Source organism: Mya arenaria, chromosome 13 (genome assembly GCF_026914265.1).
Source record: "Mya arenaria isolate MELC-2E11 chromosome 13, ASM2691426v1".
Classification (NCBI taxonomy): domain Eukaryota; kingdom Metazoa; phylum Mollusca; class Bivalvia; order Myida; family Myidae; genus Mya; species Mya arenaria.
The window spans coordinates 7591337-7610844 of record NC_069134.1 but is presented as its reverse complement, the minus strand read 5'-3'; the positions used below and the strand labels follow the sequence as shown (position 1 = coordinate 7610844).

The following is a 19508-nucleotide window of genomic DNA, read 5'->3' as shown; positions in this document are numbered from 1 at the left end:
GGGTTTTGCTGAAGATTCAGCAGAGCAGTTGTGGGTTTTGCTGAAGATTCAGCAGAGCAGTTGTGGGTTTTGCTAAAGACACAGAAGTGCATTTGTTGAAGTCCCTGAGGACATTGCAGAGCTGTTGTTTGGTTTTGTTGAAGACACAGCAGAGCAGTTGTTGTTTAGTTTTGCTGAGGAAACAGCAAAGCAGTTGTTTGGTTTTGCTGAAGACACAGCAGAGCAGTTGTTGATTTCATGAGGACACAGCAGAGCAGCTGATGATTTTGCTGAAGACACAGCAGAACAGTTCTTGGTTTTGCTACGGACACAGCAAAGGGGGGGGGGTCTGAGACCACAGCAAAGCAGTTGTTGTTGGTTTTGCAGAGGATACAGCAGAGCAGTTGGTTGGTGTTCCTGAGGACAAAACAGAGCAGCTGTTGTTTAATTTAGCCAAGTACTCAGCAGAGCAGTTGCCTGGCTTTCCTTGGGACACAGCAGAGCAGTTGTTGTTTGATTTTGCTGAGGACACAGCAGAGCAGTCACCTGGTTTTCCTAAGGAAACAGCAGAGCAGTTGTTTGGTTTTGTTGAAGACACGGCAGAGCAGTTGTTTGGTTTTGCTAAAGACACAGCAGAGCATTTGTTTGGTTTTTCTGAGGACACAGCAGAGGAGTTGTATTGGGTTGTTCAATACAGAGCAGTGCTAAAGAGATATGACAAAGATGTCCAGGTGCAATGCCCTTGCTCTTCATGAAATAAATACACCCCTTGATATCTAATATGGTATTTATAAACGCGTGTATATAGGAGACAATTATTAAGCATTATTTTGAGTAGGTTTAGGCAGCAGTGGTAAAAAAAAATCATAAAATATACAGCATTTTACAAACCCTGCAAAGCTTTTCTTTCAAAGCACAACTAATTAAACGAAACATTCTGTTCCTAAAATGAAATTAAGTAATAAAGGAATGAGAGAATCAGTGCCAACTGATAGATTAAAACTTGTACAGACTAGATTGACAGACATGAATTGAATTATTGGGTAAAAAAATGAAAATATCCTTGGAGGGAAGCTTTTGTACAAATAAAATCTTTCCACAAGTGTCCTCGAGTTTCATTGGGGACAATTATCTACTGGTTTTCCAAAAAAATTAATTCAAACCAGTAATTAAATATGTGAATACAATTTTCGAAATAGTAATGAACAAACAACCTTTCAGTAAGTAAAGCTTACTTTTCTGACAAGTGATTTTGAAATTTTAACTAATTGACAAAATTTGATAGGATCTTTTAGCGTTTTTAAGGTAGGAAAGAAAATGCAGCAATTACATTACTTCCAATTAAATCTGGCCCAAATTGTTGAATTTGTAAATTCCCCAATACAAATATGAATAGAACCAATTAGCGCAATTTGAAATCTATAGAACTGGCTGATCAATTAAATGTCTGAAAATTAATGGTGTTTGAAATCAAAGGTCAGACAAGTGATACATATTTGACATTGTAGAAATTAGAATTTGTAAGGAATCATGTAGAAACATGACATTCAGTCCCACAGGGACAACAGTTGAGACCAGACATGTTCATAGGAAAGTATTGTCCAGAACTGAACAAAATTAAAAGGTACAGACCAACAACAAATAACACTAATTGACAAGGTGAATGTAACTAGAAAACAAGGGCAGGTATTTTACGGTAATTCATATCATTAGTTCAGAAATATGACACTTGTCACCTGAGCTACACCATGGTATTGATTAGTAAAACAAAGACACAGAAATATTATATCTGAGTATTACAGAATATCCACATTCACTAAACCTTCCGTTTGTTCAAGTATCTGGTATGGTCATACATTCCTGATATGTCATGAATCCAAGCATCAACTAATCTTTTTTATCGGTTACAGTGTTGACTGATTTTATAATAATGATAATCTATAGTGGTAACTGGAATTTTATATGAAACAATTTGCAAAATTAATCTGTCAAGGGCAATAATATTGATATCTTATAAATGATATAACTAAGAACCTAGCTGTGATCTTATGACAAAACATATGGCGCCAACATTTTATCTAGAAAATTCATCAAGTATCTCTCATTACATATAGAAGCAATAATGGTTTCTATGGAAACCAAATGACACTTTTTGCATGATATAATGGTAATGTTTAGTTTCATCAATAAAATAGTAAAACTAGCTATCATCACAGACACATCACAATTTTTTTTACCAGTTATGGGGATGACACCCTGGCCCTTTTAAACTAGTTATGGGGAAGACACCCTGAACCTTTTTTACCATTTATGGGGAAGACACCCTAACCCTTTTAAACTAGTTATGGGGAAGACACCCTGGACCTTTTTTACCATTTATGGGGAAGACACCCTAGCCCTTTTTAACCATTTATGGGGAAGACACCCTGGCCCTTTTAAACTAGTTATGGGGATGACACCCTGGACCTTTTTTACCATTTATGGGGAAGACACCCTAGCCCTTTTTTACCATTTATGGGGAAGACACCCTGGCCCTTTTAAACTAGTTATGGAGATGACACCCTGGACTTTTTTTTTACCATTTATGGGGAAGACATCCTAGCCCTTTTTTACCATTTATGGGGAAGACACCCTAGCCCTTTTTACCATTTATAGGGAAAACACCCTGGTCCCTTTTTACCAGTTATGGGGAAGACACCCTGGACTTTTTTTACCATTTATGGGGAAGACATCCTAGCCCTTTTTTACCATTTATGGGGAAGACACCCTAGCCCTTTTTTACCATTTATAGGGAAAACACCCTGGTCCCTTTTTACCAGTTATGGGGAAGACACCCTGGCCCTTTTTTACCAATAATGGGGAAGACACCCTGGCCCTTTTTACCTGTTGTGGGGAAGACTGCTTGGCCTCTTTTTGTGGGAAAAAAAAAATCAGTTTTGGGGGAAATTCTCAAGAGTACTTTTTCAAACAGTTTGGACAGTTAAGTTTTACAAACGGAGTAACATATCAATAACGCAGTAAATATATCATTCAGAAACATCATTTAATGAATCGTGAGATTCTCATTATATAAAAAAAAAAATGTGGTTCGAAGCTATTTTTTTTAGTTCTTGCCCTTGGGGAAGTAGCCGGGTATCAGCTACAGCAAAGAAGGGGTTTTTACCTGCATCTGAGTACTAATGAAACAGAATGAACTGAATGTTAAAAAATTGAATTGCTTTAATCTAAATTCATTCACAAAAGAGAAAATTAAAACATGTATTAAAGGCCACTTTTTTACATCAGCCTTAAATGCCATAAAACCTTACAGCATTTAGATTTGTTGCATGTTGTACAGAGTCTAAATTCACAAAATGAGAGACAGGCAAATAGGGGCTCAGGCAACACCTAAAGTCCAGTCAAGTCACATCGGTTGTGTATCAGTCTGCATGGTTTCTGGTCCATAATGGCTTCCACTGTTACAGAAATGTTCAGATTGAGCTAATGCACTATGTAAATGGCTGCAAAATACAAGCTCATAAATTCAATTCAACAACAGCCACCACAAAAGCTGGAAACAAAAAGCTGGAAACGGAACATAAATTTGTTAGCCACTGTGTGTTTGTGAAGTGTGACAATCAGTCACAAGATTCAAGTCTTGTCTCCCTCAGGAGGTTGAAGTTACAACAGCTTCATTCTGAAACTTGGGGAGAGCTGGATTTCAATGTTTTCCCCTGATGGGATTGTATTCATTTTGGTATAGAAATTATATTATGTCTCTGACAAATTGACATCTCTGTTTTGGTTTGACCATTTTTTTTTAATATGAAGTAAGAAATAATGAAAAAGATCTACAGCTCATTAATTGCTTAAAATGTTTTCATAATTCTGTAAATTGAAGCTAATGCATCAGTTTTATGGATGGGTATTGTTTGAAAAAAAAGATGTTTCAGGATATTCCCAAAGCGTTTTCAATATATTGTGTTTTGCTTATTTTCCTTGCAAGGCCTAAAAAAAAAAATACATTTGGTTCGGGTTACCCGACGCTACCGACGGAATAGGCGCCAACCCTAACGTTTTTATAGTCAGTTTGAAAAAAAAAATGAAAAACTAAATAAAAATAAAAAATAAAATTTTTATTTTGCTTTTCAATATGTAGTTTAAAACCTTAATTGCTTATATAGAAGATAACTTTAACACCATTCTCCAATGATGAAAATGACATTCTTATATAAAGCCTAATAAAAAAAATAAAATAATAAAAATAAAAAGCCTACCTACCCTACCTATTTTTGAAAAGGATGTAACCCTAACCAAACATTTTTTTTTAGGCCTAAACCAGCCAGGAATAAGCATTCAAAAGCCATTTTTTGTTGAAAACACCATCACAGCAAACAAAAACCACATATGGAAATAAAATGAACCAACGCTCATGTTGACTGTACCTCTGGAGTTAAAGCCTGTACCATATATGTACCTTCACACTAACCCCAGCAGATTCGAATAGCAATGAGCTACAAGCAAAGCGTTCATGACCACATACCAAACTCACATGCGCTCGAGCCGGGAATTGAACCCTGATCACCTAGGTGAGAAGCGAGGGCACTAACCACTGGCTAACCAGACAACCATAAATCGTTTATTTATTGCCACCAAAACAATGTTTCAATAGAAATAAGCTACATTTTATAAAGTTTTGTTTGATGTTAAGCATTGATCAAATCCCCAAATCGAAGGCTACCCATGAGAAGACCCCTTGTACCAATGCCAGGGCATGCACATGTATATAGATATTATTGTATGGTTCACTGAATGATGCATCAAAGGACTTCACAATGTCATACTACATGATAATACTTATCAAAATGGTTTATTCCAGAAAAATTATTTGATTGATTTACGGATTAATGCAATTAGATAATCAATATGGAAAAAATCTGGATAACTATGGCTCCATTGTCAAAGAGTTATTTATTAGCTAGGGAAAATACTGACATTTCCACTACTTGCATGGAAACATTATATCAATTGTGACCTGCCAAAATACTCCAGCCACCGATTTGTAATAAATTATTCATCTAGCCTTTTCAAATCCATTTTCAATTTCACAAATGCATTAGTTATGGGAGTAGGAGATGAATTATTGAAAGATACCATTAGGAAGAAAAACTATAGGCCGTTATGATCTGACAATGGCCAACGCCATGGTAAAGCATTCTGAAATGTAGCCATTCCATATACCGGGGTAATGGATGTCATCTAATGGAAAAACAACATTGTCCAATATTGGACACTAATCATTTTTTTCCACTGAAACTGATAGCATTATCATGAAACAAATTACCAAGTCAGTTCTATAACATTTTATGACCAAATCTACTGGAACTAATGTCAACGCTCCACTCTTTCCATAAAATACAGACAAATACAATATTATTGACAGGATTTTAATAATTTTAAATCAGTTATAAAATTCCCTAGAAAGGAAAGCTACAGAAAGACAACTACTGTATCATAACATCTGAAAATAAAGGTCACTGCCTTAACAAAACCACTTGGAAACCAAAGGAACAGTGAAACAGCAATATTGTGACATTCACCCCCCAACAAAGCAATATTTTAATACAAAGGAATCAAAAGAAGAAACCATAAACTCTTACAAAATGAAAGTGATAAAACAGTTTTAATTTCCTACAAAGCAAGACAATAATCTGGCTGTACTTGAACCAGCACAAAATTAATTATAACTTTTAATTGCATTTGAAAGCTTGATTCACCATCAATGACAGAGCAAGCAAACAATCAGTCAGAAAGTACATAAAGTATAAATGTTTGCAAAACTATTACCTTTAACAATAAGGCTACTGATAAAGGGCTTTTAGCGCTTGGACAGCATTTCCATTAGATTGGTTGGCACCTAAAAGGTGGTATTGTTTGGCAGAAGGATTGTGGTGGTCTTTGTCAACACAGCTATTGATGTAATATGGATTATCGAGGCACTGTCAACATACTGGAGAGAAGGGCATGTACACTTCCATATCCCCTCTAACCCCCCCCCCCCCCCTGGCACCAGAAATAAGGGGGGCTCTGACCATGTTTTAGTCATTGTTAACTTTAAACTTTACTTCACTCTTAAGTCAGCATTTAATTGCTTAGTATGGCAAAAATAACAATAAACTAATTAGTGTTGACATTAATTATCTCAACTAGCCAGCATGCAGGCACGAACTGTTGAAAAACAACAACAACAAATAAACGATTAAATTGATCTTTGGCGGTTATTTACTTCAGAAGCTTTTCAAAAATTTAATCAAAATCTGTCCCACACTTCCATTGGCAGAGACATTTGCGTCAACACTAAAACATGTTTGGTGGTGGTTAAATCATGCATAGATAATATCGAAAGTGAGAAAGAAAACATTAATGTCAAGAGTGCAAAAGCACTTTTCAAGAAGCTGAAACATTGCTATTAGACTTTCTTAAAATTTAGATGAGAAAAACATTAATCAGAGATGCAAAAATTTATTTGATTCAACAATGTGATGCATCTCACAAATAAAACGTTAAGTACATATAGGGGCGTGGGAGAGAATGCATCATCACTTTTATATCTGTTCTTAGCCAGCAAAGGGTATGCATCAAATAAAACAATAAAGTATAAAATCAGCACTGTCTCCAGAAAATATTGTCAATTTGCCTTTAATAAGATATTTGCCAAACAATATTTGTAATCAAAGGATATTGCTTTGTATAATCCTTATGTCAGTTCCATTTTCGAGGAAAAGTGATATCAAGCCGACTAAAGGGTTAACTGCAGACAGAGGTTGAAGCTGGTTTTAGCTATCCTGTTAATTACAGACCATTTGCCAATAAATAGCAAGCTAAATGAAATTTCATGCAGTTGCCTTGGAAATCAATAGACTGTACCTGCTCTATCATGTTGACAGGAGATTACAACTGGGATGGAAGACCATGTAACACCTGCCTGTGGGCTGGGAGAGCAACTGATAAAACAACTTTAAAATGATCTGTTTTTATTAATAAATGGTAATAATTTATCAAATTTATTTTTCAGGTAATCATAAATTGCTTGCCAGATAAAATTTGCTGTTCTGATGAACAAAATAATTATTTTATTATCAGAAAGAATGGCTTGTTTTTTAATTAAAAAGAAATATCCATTTTGCCTTGAGCTTGTGATTAAAAAATGCTTTATTGTTATAATATGAATACTTCCTTGTAATTTTTGCTTAATTCTTAGTAAAGGACTTTTTTCAAGTGGGTGCTTTCCTATCTAGTATTCATTATTAGCATTTTGCATTCTCAGTAAACCATGCATGGCATTCAGAATATAACAAGAAGTTTTTACCAACCAAGCATTCTTTTCCACCATTTTGGGAATGATGCCTGAACCTTTCTTATATGAAACATGAGCTGTCACAGAGACAGCGCGCTTGACTAAAAGCTTAAGGTTGTCAAAATTTTGTAAAACATGCATGGATCAATGTAAAAAAAGATAACATGCAAAATCTGAAACAGAATTTTAAAAAATAAAGGGGCAAAATTTGCATTATATGCAAGAAAGAGTTATTATACTTGATTGTATAAATGTTCAATGGAATGCATCCAGCAGTTGCTGAGTCATTGACTTGTATGTGCTTACATGCAAAACCTTAACCAAAATTTCTAAGTCAAATAATACATGGGCAAAAATTATATTAAATACAAGACAGAGCTTTATTACTTAATTAATTAAGAACACTGGGTGGTACGTAGGCCTTATATAAAGGTTCAATGCAATACATGATGTCTGCTGAAATATTTACTTCAATGTGGTAACATGCAAAACATCAACCAAAATTTATAATTGAATAATAAAGGGCTATTATTTGCATTACAATATGCAAAATACAGTTAACTAACTTGGTTATACAAGTGGGTGGATGGTTGGGTACTGTTGCGTAAAGTCTCAATGCAATACATCAAGTTGTTACCGTGAAACAAGCCTATGTATGCTTACAGGCAAAACCTTTACCAAAATTTGGAAGTGAATAATAAAGGGCCTTTAATTGCAATTAATGCAAAATAGAGTTATCTTACTTGTTTATTTAAGTAGGTTGGATGGTTGATTACCCTTGTGTAAAGTCTCAATGCATACATCAAAAAGTTGCTAATATATTAACCTATGCGTGCTAACATGCTTATAACCAAAATATCTGAAATATGACTGTGTATTCTGTTGCGATGTGTATTCTGTCAATAATTTTTTGCGATGTGGCAATTTGTAAGCGGTGCTTTACAGCCATGATAGCTGATTTAGATTGTAATTTATACAAAAATAATTTTAAATGAGATTCTAATCAAGTTTCTGCAGCGTTTCTTACAAGGAACGCTGCCATCTTAATTCTTCGCCAGACTGATACCCAATGGAAAGTGGTCAGACAATATATTTATTGTTTTGGTCACGAAAAGTGAGTCTTACACTATGAGAAAAAGACAGCGAATTTGACATCTCTTTGAAGAAATAAAAACAATAGTCAATGAATACAGACTATTAACACAGAAGTTATCGAGCATATCGCCATGATGTCCCCTGATATTTGGGGATGTGTGAATGACAAACACTGTTTGTGTATTGCATCTTCTACATTTTTTTCTGACTGCGGTTTTGGGCTGAACTTGAAAAAAAAAACAAAAGCTGTCACAGTATGTGACGAATGCCCCCGAATGTGACATTGACCTACGAACAAGGTCAGTACATGAAAAGTTGATCTTGCCTTTACGTGTCAAATACATATGGCAAGTTATTTTAAATTGCCTCTGAACATAAAAAAATACCACCCATACTTGACAACCAACACTGTTATGTCCTTATATTCAGAATTCCCTTGTGAGTAAACACTTTCTTTATCTTTCACCTTAGAGGTAGGGACATGGGTCTTGCGCACGACACGTCGTCTTGGTATGTGGAACACATGTAGCAAGTGATTTTAAAATCTGTCCATACAAGGGAAAGTAACAGCCCTGACACGACAACCTAAACTCTATGTCCTTATATGCAGCACTCCATTGTGAATAAACACTAAGTGTGACCTTGACCTTTGAGGTAGGGACACGGGTCTTGCACGCGACACGTCGTCTTGGTATGTGGAACACATGTGGCAAGTTATTTTAAAATCTGTCCATACAAGGGAAAGTTACAGCCCGGACACGACAACCTATACTCTATGTCCTTATATGCAGCACTCCATTGTGAATAAACACTATGTGTGACCTTGACCTTTGAGGCAGGGACACGGGTCTTGCATGCGACACGTCGTCTTGGTATGTGGAACACATGTGGCAAGTTATTTTAAAATCTGTCCATACAAGAGAAAGTTACAGCCCGGACACGACAACCTATACTCTATGTCCTTATATGCAGCACTCCATTGTGAATAAACACCAAGTGTGACCTTGACCTTTGAGGTAGGGACACGGGTCTTGCACGCGACACGTCGTCTTGGTATGTGGAACACATGTGGCAGGTTATTTTAAAATCTGTCCATACAAGGGAAAGTTACAGCCCGGACACGACAACCTATACTCTATGTCCTTATATGCAGCACTCCATTGTAAATAAACACTAAGGGTGATCTTGACCTTTTAGGTAGGGACACGGGTCTTGCACGCGACACGTCGTCTTGGTATGTGGAACACATGTGGCAAGTTATTTTAAAATCTGTCCATACAAGAGAAAGTTACAGCCCGGACACGACAACCTATACTCTATGTCCTTATATGCAGCACTCCATTGTGAATAAACACTAAGTGTGACCTTGACCTTTGAGGTAGGGACACGGGTCTTGCACGCGACACGTCGTCTTGGTATGTGGAACACATGTGGCAGGTTATTTTAAAATCTGTCCATACAAGGGAAAGTTACAGCCCGGACACGACAACCTATACTCTATGTCCTTATATGCAGCACTCCATTGTAAATAAACACTAAGGGTGACCTTGACCTTTGAGGTAGGGACACGGGTCTTGCACGCGACACGTCGTCTTGGTATGTGAAACACATGTGGCAATTTATTTTAAAATCTGTCCATACAAGAGAAAGTTACAGCCCGGACATGACAACCTATACTCTATGTCCTTATATGCAGCACTCCATTGTAAATAAACACTAAGTGTGACCTTGACCTTTGAGGTAGGGACACGGGTCTTGCACGCGACACGTCATCTTGGTATGTGGAACACATGTGGCAAGTTATTTTAAAATCTGTCCATACAAGGGGAAGTTACAGCCCGGACACGACAACCTATACTCTATGTCCTTATATGCAGCACTCCATTGTAAATAAACACTAAGTGTGACCTTGACCTTTGAGGTAGGGACACAGGTCTTGCACGCGACACGTCGTCTTGGTATGTGGAACACATTTGGCAAGTTATTTTAAAATCTATCCATACAAGGGAAAGTTACAGCCCGGACACGACAACCTATACTCTATGTCCTTATATGCAGCACTCCATTGTGAATAAACACTCAGTGGGGCCTTGACCTTTGAGGTAGGGACACGGGTCTTGCACGCGACACGTCGTCTTGGTATGTGGAACACATGTGGCAAGTTATTTTGAAATCTGTCCATTCAAGGGGAAGTTACAGCCCGGACACGACAACCTATACTCTATGTCCTTATATGCAGCACTCCATTGCAAATAAACACTAAGTGTGACCTTGACCTTTGAGGTAGGGACACGGGTCTTGCACTCGACACGTCGTCTTGGTATGTGGAACACATGTGGTAAGTTATTTTAAAATCTGTCCATACAAGAGAAAGTTACAGCCCGGACACGACAACCTATACTCTATGTCCTTATATGCAGCACTCCATTGTGAATAAACACTAAGTGTGACCTTGACCTTTGAGGTAGGGACACGAGTCTTGCACACCACACGTCGTCTTGGTATGTGGAACACATGTGGCAAGTTATTTTAAAATCTGTCCATACAAGGGAAAGTTATAGAGCCGGACGGACGGACGGTGCGATTTTAATATGCCCACCTTCGGGGGCATAAAAAACAGTTTTAAGACTCAGACTTTTTTTAACCAATTTCTGTTACTGAAATCAGTCTGGCAAGGTAATAATTGATCCAAACCGTTGGGAACACAATCATATATCTAAAGTTTCAACACAATATGTGATGTATTTGCTGAGATATTGTCTTCAAGGTCCTTACATGCGAAACTTAATTCTAAAACCTTATTCTTCAGAGTCAAGCTAAAAAAGTGTTATTTTGACTAAAATTGGGAATACCAATTTAGCCTAGAAAAACAATGCTTTAAAAAATGGACAGATAAAAGGTAAGAGGTAAAAAGAATGTGAACAAAATTTCAAATGTTTTTTAAGAATACATAAACTTACCCAAACAAAAAAAGATGGCCCAGTGCACTGGTAAAGAAGAAAACAATGCCAACAACTTCATAAATCTTAGATACTAGACAGACTAGACTAGAAAAGACATATATTGAGGTTATATCTTGTATTTGACAAAGAAAAAACGGAACGGATATCACTTCGAAAATAAAGAACTATTCTAAAACCAATTCCTCGTACCATATTAACACAAAAATAATGCAAAGGTAGCTAAGAAATAATGACCATGGCATTTTACAGTAATAAGTTAACTCCCCTGGTGTCCCTGACAAGCCACATACAATTATTAACACTGTAACTGTATGCTCTGAGCACGATGCATTGAAATGAAAAAACCCTAAAACACTCTACTTGTTTACCTAAAATATTCCTTGTACAACTAAAACACTCTCCCAGTACACCTAAAAAACTACAAATTGAGCCGTACCGATAAATCCAAGAACACTCATACAGTAGAGCCCATATAACCACTCTTGTCCACCATCTTGTGAGCCCAACCCATGTATTAATATAGAGCAGCTGGATTTGACCTAAAGCAGCTGGGTTTGACCTAGAGCAGCTGGGTTTGACCTAGAGCAGCTGGATGTGACCTAAAGCAGTTGAGTTCAACCTAAAGCAGCTGGATGTGACCTAGAGTAGTTGGGTTTGACCTAAAGCAGCTGGGTGTGACCTTGAGTAGTTGGGTTTGACCTAAAGCAGCTGGGTGTGACCTAGAGTAGTTGGGTGTGACCTAAAGCAGCTGAGTTCGACCTAAAGCAGCTGGATGTGACCTAGAGTAGTTGAGTTCGACCTAAAGCAGCTGGGTGTGACCTAAAGCAGCTGGATGTGACCTAGAGTAGTTGAGTTCGACCTAAAGCAGCTGGGTGTGACCTAAAGCAGCTGGATGTGACCTAGAGTAGTTGAGTTCGACCTAAAGCAGCTGGGTGTGACCTAAAGCAGCTGGATGTGACCTAGAGTAGTTGGGTTCGACCTAAAGCAGCTGGGTGTGACCTAAAGCAGCTGGATGTACCTAGAGTAGTTGAGTTCGACCTAAAGCAGCTGGGTGTGACCTAGAGTAGTTGGGTTTGACCTAAAGCAGCTGGGTGTGACCTAGAGTAGTTGGGTGTGACCTAAAGCAGCTGAGTTCGACCTAAAGCAGCTGGATGTGACCTAGAGTAGTTGGGTTTGACCTAGAGCAGCTGGGTTTGACCTAAAGCAGCTGGGTGTGACCTAAAGCAGCTGAGTTCGACCTAAAGCAGCTGGATGTGACCTAGAGTAGTTGGGTTTGACCTAAAGCAGCTGGGTTTGACCTAACCCAGGGTTAGGAGTGCTTCTAGTTTTCTGTTCTCGTTCCTACTGTCATGACCAATGTATCCATCACATCACCGTTTTGCTATATACTGTGAAATAATTTAAATTTGTGTGCTTGAAAATTTGTTGTTTTCCGAAAAGACAATTTTGTATGTACTTTTATTCTTGGATTTTCAAATAGTCGAGTCTGTGATCCTTAATTGTCTGCAAAATCAATACGCACCAACCTCCTGTTATGTTTCATCTACTCATGTAGTTTATGACACTAACTAAGATGGGAAGCACAGATAACCATGTCAATTATTGCTTGATTGGTAATTTAAAGATTCACCCACATCAAGGATATAAAATAGTGAAGCCATTGGATGTCAATTAAGTGTTTTTGCAAACTGTGAAAACATGTATGGGTTTAATTTTGAATAGACAATCATAGAAAATACCAGCCACTGGAAACTGGAAGAGAAACATTTAGTGCCACTACATGTTTTGTAAATGTGCCCATGTACTGTTCTCATGTTCCTAGTGGCTAGTATAGTATTCCTTGTTGATAATCAGCAATAATAATAATAATTCAGCAATGTCATACAAAATATCTGAATGCAAGTACTAATTATTGACTTTAATTTATTAATTATTAAACATATTAATAGTTATATAAACAATGAATTAGGTACTTACAAATAGTATACTGTAACCATGTATTTTCATGTATAGACTTTATGATTTTTGAATTAGTTGATAAGGCAACTCACAAAATCCATGAAAATTAATGTCCCACAAATATTAATGATATCACAGTATATATGCTTTCCTTTTTTCAGAGGTTTAAAAACTCTGAACTCTTTAAAAACCAATAAGAATCTCCTACTGTAGCTTAATTTGTTTTATTTATATATTATATTCCTTCTCATGGTTTGTTTCAATATTGTTCACACTTTCTTGCAGGAAATATGACAGGTAACCCTTTAACGGACCACAATCTATGTTGATGCCCATTTTTATTCTAGTTTCAATGCATTATTATATTTAACTCCTTTGAATTCTTGTTTTCATAAAAAAAAATTGAAAGCTCAATTATATTCTTTTGAAGATAAGGGAGGTAATACAACAATAAGTATTGCTAGATTAGATTGGCGATTCACTAAACCTCTGAATATGAGTTACCTTCATACTTTTACAACGTAATAATTAACAATGCAATTAAACTATAATGTAGACTGTGGGAAAACAAATGATATGCATATCACAATGAAAGAAAAATTCTTTTCACTTACACAGTACTCAACACCTTCATTACACAAATCCAATGAAGTTCTCAAACACTTTTAACACAGTAAGAGTATGAGGTAACAATGATTAAAAACAAATGCGTGCTATGGTGTTATATTTGAGTAATATGGACAGGCAATTTACAATGCCAATGAAGGTCAATATTAAACCTACAAATAGGAGATGTTCTTTCTTTTTAGAAAAGAAAAATAACAAATGTGAGAATGATTGACTTCTATTTCATGAACAAAAAAGCTTCACGTGTACTTATTAAACATTAGCAATGCATAAACCACAAAGTTCTGCTTCAAGGTCAATAAATGAATATGCTCCGGCATTTACTGTTGCTATCCATAATAAACCCTCCACAGAAAATGAGCAAACTCGGGCAGATTTTAGCGCTGAAAACAAGTCACATGCCATGCAGAATTTTAAAATTTACTTGTAAAATCGCAAAGTTACAGAGGAAAGTGGAAGTTCCGTATGGAGTGGACTGTAATTTCAAGCAGAAATGTAAGACACTGAAAAAACTAAACTTAATGTGAAATTCTTGGAAAAAAAGATAAAGACTGCTTAAAAGCCTGTATAAACACACCATTTAGAAGAAACTAGAGCTATCACTGAAGGTGATTAATACCCCCGAACGCCGCCCTGATATGAAATTGCAATGAACTATTTGGAAAGCCAACCTATAAATGACAACTTTATTTTTTGGACTATCGTCAGTTATTCATTTTTTGATCATGTTTTTTAAAAGTTAGAAAAAAGGCTTTAAACAATATCAGTAATGCTAATACTGAGATGTTAATACTGATATATTTGAAATAGAATTGCAGTTCCTGTACACTGCACTTCCTCTCATTATGATCTATCACTGTATGAAGTTTTATTAAATTCCATCCTATAGTTTTGAAGTTATGCTCCGGACAAGAAAAAGTAACAAAGGGCAGTAACTCTGTAATTAGCTTAAATAGAATTGCGGTTCCTGTACACTGCACTTCCTCTCATTATGATCTATCACTCTATGAAGTTTTATTAAATTCCATCCAATAGTTTTCAAGTTATGCTCCGGACAAGAATAAAGTAACGAAGGGCAATAACTCTGTAATTGGCTGAAATAGAATTGCAGTTCCTGTACACTGCACTACCTCTCATAATGTTCTATCACTGTATGAAGTTTTATTCAATTCCATCCAATAGTTTTCAAGTTATGCTCGGGACAATATTTTTTTTTATTAAAGGCCATAACTCTGTAATTAGCTAAAATAGAGTTATGGTTCTTGTGCACTGCACTTCCTCTCATTGTGCTTTACCATTGTATGAAGTTTCAATAAATTCCATCTAGTGGTTTGCAAGTTAATGTCTGGGAAAAAAATTGACAGCAAAAAAAACAAATAAAGGGCAATAACTCAGTAATTAGCTAAAGTAGAGTTATTGTTCTTGAACACTGCACTTCCTCTCATTGTATGAAGTTCCAATGAATTCCATCCAGTACTATTCAAGTTATACTCCGGACAAAAAAAGTAACAAATGGCAATAACTCAGTAATAAGCAAGAATAGAGTAATGGTTAATGTACACTGCACTTCGTCTCATTATGCTCTACCATTGTATGAAGTTTAATCCAATTCCATCCAGTTGTTTTTAAGTTATGATACGCAAGGTAAATTGCAACGGACCGACTGACAAACCGACAGACCGTCCGACCGACCACAGGGTGACTACAATATACCCCCTTCAAACTTCGTTTGTTGAGGGTATAATTTTGATTTTAAAGACAACAAGGCCACATCAACATTTTAGCGGGACACCTGACTGCAGGAGGGGATGCTTGGTGTCCCTTGAGGATCCCTTGGAAAAAAGTTATAATGTCCATCCTGTATACAATTTCCAGTACAATACACTGTACGATCACAGTTAGAGAGATTCATTTCCATCAGTGTTTACAGTTAAGCTGTATTATTTAAAACTAACTATCGGTACTACACATTTATTTTCTGACGACCCAAAGCATTAAATCCGCAAGGAGTTATCTTTTGTTTGATGAGCTACAACTATAAATAAATAAAAACAAAAATCTGACCAAATAAGGCAGTCTCATTCATCTAAACTTACCTTTAATCCAAAGTATCTGTCCCTATTCGTCTCCATGTCTGTAATTCTCCTGAAAGCAGAAAAGAAGTTCTTTGTCAATCCTTTCAGAGATGTACATGGCCTTTACACCCCTTAGATAATATCAACTTGAAACATCTCAATTACTTAGTGGAATCTGAAAGAAAGAAATAATTTCTAATCAAATAACTTGCCACACTTCATAAATCATTTTCCACAGTTGTAATGGTTTGCCTCAATATGTGATTGCACTACAACAATGAAAAGAAAAACATTAAACACCGAGATATTAATAAAATATGGGTTTTAGAATTGACGATGAAAGACGCTTTTAGAAATTTTAAATTAAAGACAAACATCATGCAACATACGGTTTGATAAGATGTGCACCATGAGAACATATACCGTATTATACTATGCATAGGACACTTGCATAGATAGGACGCTGGCAAAAAGTTGGTAAAAAAATGGGTAAAAACTAGTGTTCGAAAATCGGAATCCATTAATTGCTATCGATAATCGAATCGAATTGGACCAAGCATTTCGATTTACTATCGGACAATAATCGAAAGTTCATAATATCAGTAAGGAATACATTCTTTATACATAGTACCATCATGATCATTTAAATGGTTAAGCCTGGAACCAGTATGTGTGATGCTATAGTCATGCTTTTTGCATCAGTAAGTTAATTTATTTCCATAACCTTTTTCTGTCTTTAATAACTTAACGAAAAAAAACAACAACACATCACATACTTAATAATTTTGCATCAATTACAGAATGATGCACATCGCATCTAAGTTATCTAAGTATTTTATCCATGTCAAAGCAAATCAAATATTTGTGAAACAGCTTAACATTCATGAACCTTTTATATTGAACATTTCATTTGAATATCTTAATTTCATAAAACTTTCACAAAAAAGGAAATTATTTAATAACAAACGATACCAAAAAAGGTTTCAATAACAGAATGCATCGAGCCGGGATCCCCAGTATTTGCAGGTAAGACCGTACCCACTACATCATAGAAACAGGTTATTGAAGGTTTTATGAAATATAATTATTGAAGGTTTTATGAAATATAAAAACACTTCAAAGCAATTTGAAATTTTGGGAGAGTTTGTAAGTTTTTAAGCAAAAGTGTTTGCATTCACCGCATTTGTGTAAGAGAGTGACCTCCCTTGTTAAAATGAACTCAACGAGAATTTACCAGAAAGAAAAATTGACATGTTCACGACTTCTACCACATTTTAACAAAAAAATATGAAGTTACTGGAAGAAACATTAGCAACATCGATTTTGGACAACCACTATCGATGGTAGCCGATATAACATTGTCAGCGTCGAAGCATCGATTGTACTCGATAATCATTTCATCACCAGTAAAACCCTTAATATAAAAGATAGGACGCCTGTCAAAATGGGAGCCGAAAACTTTAGGTTGGTTTGTATATAAGGCGTACTTCCATAACTTTCTTGTTTTCGTTATAACTCAATCCAGTTAAATCACTTGACTCACATTTAGTTTTTGTCAGTAACGTCCCTTGATAAAAAGTAAACAATAATTATTTTTTTAATTCTCAATTAATTATTTTGAAGTAATTATTCCATTTATATACATATGTTTACTGCGTGATTTTACCTACGTCAGTTGTTATCGTCTGTGGAAACTTTACTGGTACTTACCCCTTTGTCACTGCGCAGAGAATTTCTGCCTAAAATGGACTCGAGGAAAAAAATTAAAAACCTAATACTAAAGATAGGACACAGGCAATTTTTTCACCAACATTCTGGTGTAAAAAGTATGTCCTATACATAGTATAATAGGTACCAAACAATACCAAGTTTAATTTCTAAAATCAGTTCTAAATCATCATAATTTGTCAATTTAGCTTTTTTCCTTCCATGTGTTAGTATGGGTTTATTTGGCAGTATTTGCCTGTTTTAACAAGAATTTCCCATATAGAATACGGTAAAGCGTACTAAGATTTTAAACAAATATATTTGGAATTTAACTAATAAGTGCATGAAATGCTTCCAGTACACTTCTTAACACTGCTAACCATTTGGATGAAATGTTCTGAGTACAAATCTTGTTTACGAAATGATTGAGTACTAATCATGTGCGTGTAATATATCGAGAATGCGAAAGGGTTTGGGCACATGTCTTTTCAAGAACCCTATGCCCTAAATTAGAACCATATTCTCCATTCAGCACAATTCTTAAAAATATATTTGATAATCAGTCATATATATATGTGTGTGTGTTATAAATATGAGATACTGACTATGCTTGCCACAATTACCTATCACCTACATAGTAACCAGAGACAAAAGCTCAGGACTAACCAGTCAGCAATATTCTCTACAGCATAGCTGAATACCCTATGTTATGTGTAAATAAAAAACGTTGTCAACTAAACTCTTGGTTACAATACATCATTTCACAACTTTTGACAAGAATTAAAAATGTTTCGCTCTGTTATTCAACTAAGGTGGTGTGCAAACTAAATTATATGATAGGGTATGGATTTATATGCATGACGTCAGTAGCTTCAAAGTTCCTCTTTAGTTTAGAGTTAAGGTAAGCATTGTTCTAGTGGCATTATTGGTAAATAGACCCAGGCACATCGAGTAGGTCATTTATAGTTGTTTGCTTTTTCTGCTAATAATGTCCCGGGATCCAAAGGACACCAATTCATGGACAGACGCCAGAACCTCAACCAGGAGTTAAGACAGGTCACTATATTTTTTCTTGGCAGAAAGTTAGATAGAAACCAAAAATATATGTGAAGCACAAGAACATATTAATAAACAATAAAAAAAAACAAATTGTATTTGCTGACTAGTTAGCCCAGGAGGTAGTAAAGTGCATACCATTGGTGTTAACTTCCGGGTTCAAATTGTTCATTGATGAAATTGATCTGCATTCTGTTTGTTTCAAATTGTTTCTCTTGGTTTGGAAGAAAATAGATCTGCATGTATTAGATTATTTATCATTGAACCTCTCAAGCATGCACAAAAATGATGAAATTGTCAAAACATGCAAATAATGAAACCCTGCTGCATACTCAATGTGTTTCATATACATGGTTCATACTCATAGCATTTCATCCACATAATTAGGAACTTTATAAGCAGCTTTACATATACGACTTTAAAAATACTAAACTGAAGAATCTAAGACCATTGCCAATAATTAAAAAAAATTTTTGGAGCATTGACCTCTAAACATTAAGCAAATATAGCAATATTGTGCCATTCATGAATAAGTCGATAGGTTTGTTGAAAAATAGGTTTGAAAACAAGTTGAACATTATATATATGAATCATGTTTGTATTTTTTCCATTTTTGCCAAAACTTTGCTATTTTCCGCTATCAAAATACCACGCCACCATTCCCCTAAAAGTGAGAAAAAAAAACTGCAGTGGCGTCCTTTCTGGATCCCT

At 35.8% G+C, this 19508-nt stretch overlaps 1 protein-coding gene across 2 annotated transcripts in view; it reads right to left on the bottom strand.

Annotated features, from left to right (window-relative positions):
- The window catches only part of LOC128214021 (polypyrimidine tract-binding protein 1-like), an 85713-nt gene that overhangs the window by 64306 nt on the left and 1899 nt on the right, over positions 1–19508 (bottom strand). For both annotated transcript variants that reach the window (XM_052920233.1, XM_052920227.1), the window contains exon 2: positions 16056–16104. In XM_052920233.1, coding sequence (XP_052776193.1) covers positions 16056–16091 — 36 coding nt within the window. In that variant the 5' untranslated portion in view covers positions 16092–16104. The remainder of the gene's footprint in view (positions 1–16055; positions 16105–19508) is intronic.